This window comes from Eucalyptus grandis, chromosome 5, assembly GCF_016545825.1.
Source record: "Eucalyptus grandis isolate ANBG69807.140 chromosome 5, ASM1654582v1, whole genome shotgun sequence".
Lineage (NCBI taxonomy): Eukaryota > Viridiplantae > Streptophyta > Magnoliopsida > Myrtales > Myrtaceae > Eucalyptus > Eucalyptus grandis.
Window position 1 is genome coordinate 8931752 of NC_052616.1, and position 6063 is coordinate 8937814.

General features: G+C 39.5%; 1 protein-coding gene across 1 annotated transcript; it reads left to right on the top strand.

Moving 5' to 3' along the window:
* The first annotated feature begins 3464 nt into the window (after window positions 1-3464).
* On the top strand, window positions 3465-3911 carry LOC104446078 (heavy metal-associated isoprenylated plant protein 12-like). The gene is made up of 2 exons (XM_018874280.2): window positions 3465-3489; window positions 3625-3911. The coding sequence occupies exons 1-2, from the start codon at window positions 3465-3467 to the stop codon at window positions 3909-3911; spliced, it is 312 nt and encodes a 103-aa protein (XP_018729825.2).
* The last annotated feature ends 2152 nt before the right edge of the window (window positions 3912-6063 follow it).

Here is a 6063-nt window from a genome sequence, read left to right on the forward strand (position 1 = left end):
CAGATGCAGTGGATGTTTTAAATCTTTTTTTGCTTGATATATTGAACAATCTGCAGGCAAAAACAGATATCGTTCATTTCGATCGCACTATCATCCTATGTCCTTAGGCTGTGGCAGTAGTTGCGGTTAGCTGATGAAACATACCCGGTATTTCTTTAGCAGCTTCCTGTCATAATTTTGCCTCACAGTCTTGTGAAAGGGTATTCTGCTGGATAATAAAATTCATAGAAAGAGTAAGGTCAACTTCTAAATGTGATCCATGCTGTGAACTCGTTGGCTCGGTAATTGCTTTGGCTTATGGCAAATTCTAGTGACTGGTCAGGTCAAACGACTTCAGGCAAGCTGCAAGCAAGCGGGACATACTCTGTTGAAACTTCATGAAAAACTTCTTAACCAAACCAAGATATGAAAGTGTAGCCTTGGACCTTGCATGCCAAACATTATTGTCATTTTCTTGTGTTGTTTTCTTAAATTTGATCATGTGCGTCAACAACAGGTGAGCCATTTAACTAATCAGTGCCATTCTTATCTAATTAAATGAGAAGAAAAAGAAAACTTCTGTTTTGCATTGTTTGTAAGTAATTGATGACATTGCTACCACCCTCATCTTTGATTGCGTATATTTTCTCCTAAAGTTGAAGTAAAAAAGGGAGCTCATATGATCATTGTTTGCGGACTCGATGTGCTAGCCACAGTTGGGATTCTCTTTTGTTCGTCTTTGAAGACATTACTTATAATGGCAGATCATTTTCACTCAATCTTCTCTGGACCAGCAGTGATGGATGTCATCAACGAGTCATACCAGCCAGGTATATTGGAAAGAGGCTGAGAAGTACACGTATTACGCCCAAGATTATCAAAAGCCTTTGGCTTAGTGGTGGATCTTTCAAGTTTTTCCTTCTAGCATTCTTCACCCTGTTTATAACTAAGCAAAGCTTATGACGATCACAGCCAGTAAGACCATAATCTTATCTTACCAGGTAACTTCAATGAATTTTGGTAGATACGTATCCACTTCCTCGGTCGATGATCTAGATCCTCATTACAGATTCATTCAGGAAGAGGGTGTGTGAAAGAATGGCTACAAGCTCGCTATGGCCTGTCTGCAGGGTCGGTCAGCAAATCATGTAAGTAATAGGTTCAACACCAGATGCTGGATCCACATGACTTCTCCTCAATAAGTTAAAACATTTGGACATGAGCTGCAGCCTGCAGATATGATGAGACGTATATTGCAGACTCACTATTGATGAACCGCACATGTTCAGGAAAGATAGGACTTTGTTGCTCACTTAGGGAGAGTGTAATTAGCATTCTAATCTCTTGGACTCAACTTACCATTTGAGGCTCCAGAAATGAAGAGCTGCCGATGTTCGATGGCATGTGATATCTGCATACCCTCCACTTCCGCATAAGGAGAACCACAGAATGAACTGCAATACTCCGGTGTTCTCCAAGGCTGTCGACCTTCTCATGAGTTTTTGCTTTAAGGTTGACAGCTGTTAGATCTGCTCCGAGCAACTCACTTAAGTTTTTCCTGACAGCTTCCACATATGGGCTGACTTTTGGTCTCTGGAGAATCAAGTTGGCATCCGAGTTTCTAACCTCATAACCTGCCTCATGCACAAGCTGAACCGGAGGGTAACATCACACAAATTGACAAGGTTAAGGTTAAATTGCTTATCTTTACAAACCGAAAGCAAGGCGGTGGAATACACTGACTATACTATCAGAAGCTGCAGGGAGGAGTGCTTGAATCCACATGACACAGGTAATTATGAACAATGAATGAAATACTTGCTTTAAGCAGATTATGGGCAACTGTGAAGATTTTCATCATCGACCCATGACGCTTAAAGTTGCAGTGCGACTAAGTAACCAAAAAGGGCCACCGCTGGCTAGTGCCATTCCTACGTCAATATAAAGCCCTCTGCAGGGCAAGACTACACACTTGTAAGATCATTATCTGGCAAGTACCTGTGTTCTTAACTCTTACTATCCCTGCAATAGAAGTATCTGCAGTTCCAGTACACTTGATAAGGAGAAGACGTTTTAAACAAACTGAAAAATCAGAAATTACATATTGCCACAACATCAAAACAACACAGAGCCGCAGTTTTAAACAAACTGGGAAAGGATCAAGACCATACCACGCCCAAAATAACTTTGACCTTCTAAAACATTATTCTAGAATTTTGTTAGTGGAACTGTCTTGATCATCTTGTCCTCTGACTCTCGCCTCTGAAATGACCCAACTACATAATCTCAATTAGCATTCAGGTCAACCCCAGAAAGAGCCCCCACAAAATTCGGACCTCATCTGAAGTGCATGATCATAAATCTACCTAAGCTTCATTCCTTCATACACAACATGACACCAAAGCAGCAGATAATATGCCTTAATTAGCATTCAAGTCAACCACCAGAAAGAGCAATCTAGGCTTCTGCGAAGCGCACCCGATAAATGGTGTCAAAGCTGGTGGTTGAATGGTGGCTCACTCTCAATGTATATTGGTGCTTGGTAAACATATCATGGAAGGAATCACATGAGCAACACCATTTCCGGCAACAGCGGTGATTCTGATATAGCAATGTGGTCCAAATTGCAACCTTCATGGGTAAAAGGGAGGAAAAAATTCGAAATCTATCACAATGTGTCAATTTATTCCTAAATCTTTTTAGGATTTACAAATTTTGGTAGGATATCATTGATATGGGTGACAGTCATCTTACGTGGCACACGTTAGGCTGGCGCTAATATGAGTATTTTTAATAATATTTTAATTTTTTTCTTTTCTTTTTGTTTTTTATTATCATTTCTCTCTCTCTTTTTTTTTTTTTTTTTTGGACAGCAAGGGCCAACAAGCCCTTGTCAGCCGCTAGCTAGGATCGTGGCCCTCCCTCCCAACTAGTGAGGCCGCAATGGCCCTTCCCGGCCAAAATAGAAGGAAAAAGAAAAAGAAGGAAAGAAAAATCAGAAGTTAGAGCAGTTACCAATCTCAGTGCTCGAAACCCAAAAGAAATGTAGGTGCGATTTCTCGAAGTCCTTCGAGAAGTCAATCTCTTTTTTCGCATACTATGTGTACCTTGTTCACTTCTGTGAGATGGGGTTCTTGATGTTACTCTCTGCTGGGTTTTCTTGAAAACTTCTCTTGGTCTCTCTCCGTCTCAAGCTTCATGACGTTTCTTTCTTTGCTATCGTAACTGTTTATCGCATAGCATGATTGTATCTGTTTATGTGAACAATAATGCTCGCAATATCAAATGATGTGTTGAATTCTTATTCATTGTGGCCAACTTGTTCAAACGCCTGTCTATCACACCACTTGTGAATGTCGAGTTCAGTCGTCACCTCGAGAGGTTGATATTTACTCAAAATCTAACTGGGTTTTGCTTTCCTCAAACTTCTACAGAAGTTGGTGGTGAGAGTGGATCTACATGATGACAGAGACAGGAGCAAGGCCATGCCAGTAGTTTCTAGTTTTGGAGGTATTGGCTCTCTCTGTCTCTGTTTTTTTCCTTCATTCTCCCACTGAATGTTCAAATCGCCACTGTAATAACTAATCATCTTATGCTCGAAATGTTCGGTTTTTTCACTAACCTTTGTCCCATTATGCTTTCCAGGGATTGGGTCTCTGGCTATGGACTCGAAGGACAACAAACTAACAGTATCCGGCGATTTCAACCTGGTCAAGGTTGCGAACAAACTGAGGGAATTCTGGCACACAGATATTGTCAGTGTTGGACCAGCCAAGGAAGACGATGGCAAGAAAGACGAGGGAAAGAAAGAAGAGCGCAAGAAGGACGATCAAGTCGCCAATCTCATAAAAGCCTATCAAGCATACTGTCCTACGCCGGTCACACATTACTGTGTGCCCCCAGAAGGGACCCCAAATTGTGTCATATGTTGAAATTTTTTGCGCTTCCAGACCGAATCAGGACTTGGTTTTTGCACCGGAGAGGATTGACTAAGTAAGGTTGATTATGCCTTGTGAGCACAAGAACAAGTGAAGTACCCTTTCTAGAATATTAGGTTTTTAGAGCGTAGTTGGGTACTTGCATGTGCGTAGGGTGTATTTGTGGAGAGATTAATTTTCAGTTGAGGAATTCAAGGTATGGAAGATCCATTATGCACTCCCTTTCGGCAAACGATTGTTTTCAGTGACTATGGTTTCTGCAGTGGCTGTTTTACATAGCTAAAATGTTCCATCGCTGCCAGCAATTCTCGATGATGTTATCAGACTAAATTAATAATAATTCATTGACTTAGACCTTGACTTTAACGTGAACTTCCAGGAACACAAAAACCAAAAAATAAAAGAGAGGAAAAAAGAGAATTACTATCGCAAAAAATTATACACTGATACACGTGATAAATTTACATGAAACTACTTATACATCTAAGATAATTTATTCTATGTTAACTTCCATCAAATTTTTGAATTAGATGACATGATAAGTGTATCAATTTGGAGTTTCACCTTCCATTTGTCGTTTGAAAATAGGTAAATTTGTTGTATGTATACTAATTTAGGATTTCTTATGATATTAACAAGAGAGATGTGGTCCTATCAAAGAAGACGGAGGCAATGATGTCACCGTCGAGAGACGTTCTGAAGATTTCATGTTTCCCACCTGTGTGTGAAACTGTTGTTACTGATCAAAACAGTAAACAAGAAAATAGAAAACCAGAAGCTATATTTTTGTGATGAGGAAGAGAAACGCAGAGAAACAGAACACAAACTTGCATACGTCTGTTCTAAAGGAAACTGTCAAGTACAGAACAACTTAAACAAAGCAAAAACTGCTCACGTACGTGCAACACATAACTGCACACAAACGTGCTATTAACTTCCTAGAAAATAACAAAAACACTAAATAAATAACTAAATTGAACTTGGCTGTTTTTTAATAAAAAAAACAGAGTAAAACAGAGCAGAAAACAGAACAGAAAACAGCATAAAACAGAGTAAAAAAACAAAACAGAAAACAGCAACTTGAGACATTATAATCCAACAAACTCCTCCTTGGATCGATTGCTGCTGCATACTCCAATTTTCTTTCTTAATACTTCAAATCTTCCAGCTTGAAGTGGTTTTGTGAACATGTCTGCAAGCTGATCTTCAGATCGCAATAGACCAACTTAACTTTGCCACTTTGTTGCACCTCACGCAGAAAGAAAAATTTGACTTTGAAATGCTTGGTTTTGCCATGGAAAACTGGATTCTGTGATATTGCTAAAGCAGCCTGATTATCCACATTAACTTCAATGCAATCACTAGAATTCAACCACAGATCCTTCATTATCTTCTTCAGTCATAAAGCTTGATTTGCAGCTGCAGTAGCTGCTATAAACTCAGCCTCTGCCCAGTGGCGAGCTACAATTTCTTGCTTTTTAGAACACCGGGAGAAACAAGCGAGAACCAAGACTGAAACAATACCCAGATGTACTTTTCATGTCATCCACTGAACCAGCCAGATCACTATCGAAAATCCTTCCAAATTAAACTTCGACCTTTTTCAAACTTCACACCAAAGAACAATGTTCCTTTGAGATATCTCAAGACCCTTTTTGCTGCAATTAAATGTAACGACTAGGACTACTCATAAACCTGGATAAAACACTCACAGCAAATAGAATATCTGGTCTCAGTTCTGTAAGATACATGAGACACCCAATCGGACTTCTATACATAGAAGCATCTACTTGCATCTGTTCCATCATTCTTCGCAGCTTTTCTTTAGCAGCCATAGGAGTGCTTACACTTGACAATCTTCCATCTAAAACTTCTTTAGAATTTCTTTCATGTATTTTTTCGACGATGAAGATCTCATATGAAGCCCGTTTGACTTCCAAACCCAAAAAATAAGCCATCTTTCCCAAGTCGACATCTCAAAAACGCAAATAGATCTTGCTTCACCTTTTCTATCAATTCCATATCATTCCCGTCACTAATAGATCATCTACATAAAGTGACAGAGTTACAACACCGTGATTCACCTTCTTGACATAAAGAGTGAACTCACTTAAGCTTTCACAAAACCAAAATCCTGCAAATATCG

What these genes read in the sequence shown, in the direction of transcription:
- LOC104446078 (XM_018874280.2), top strand. Translation starts at nt 3,465, where the DNA reads ATGCCAGTAGTTTCTAGTTTTGGAG. An exon ending in AGTAGTTTCTAGTTTTGGAG is followed by an intron (nt 3,490 to 3,624) that starts GTATTGGCTCTC and finishes TATGCTTTCCAG; the next exon opens with GGATTGGGTCTCTGGCTATG.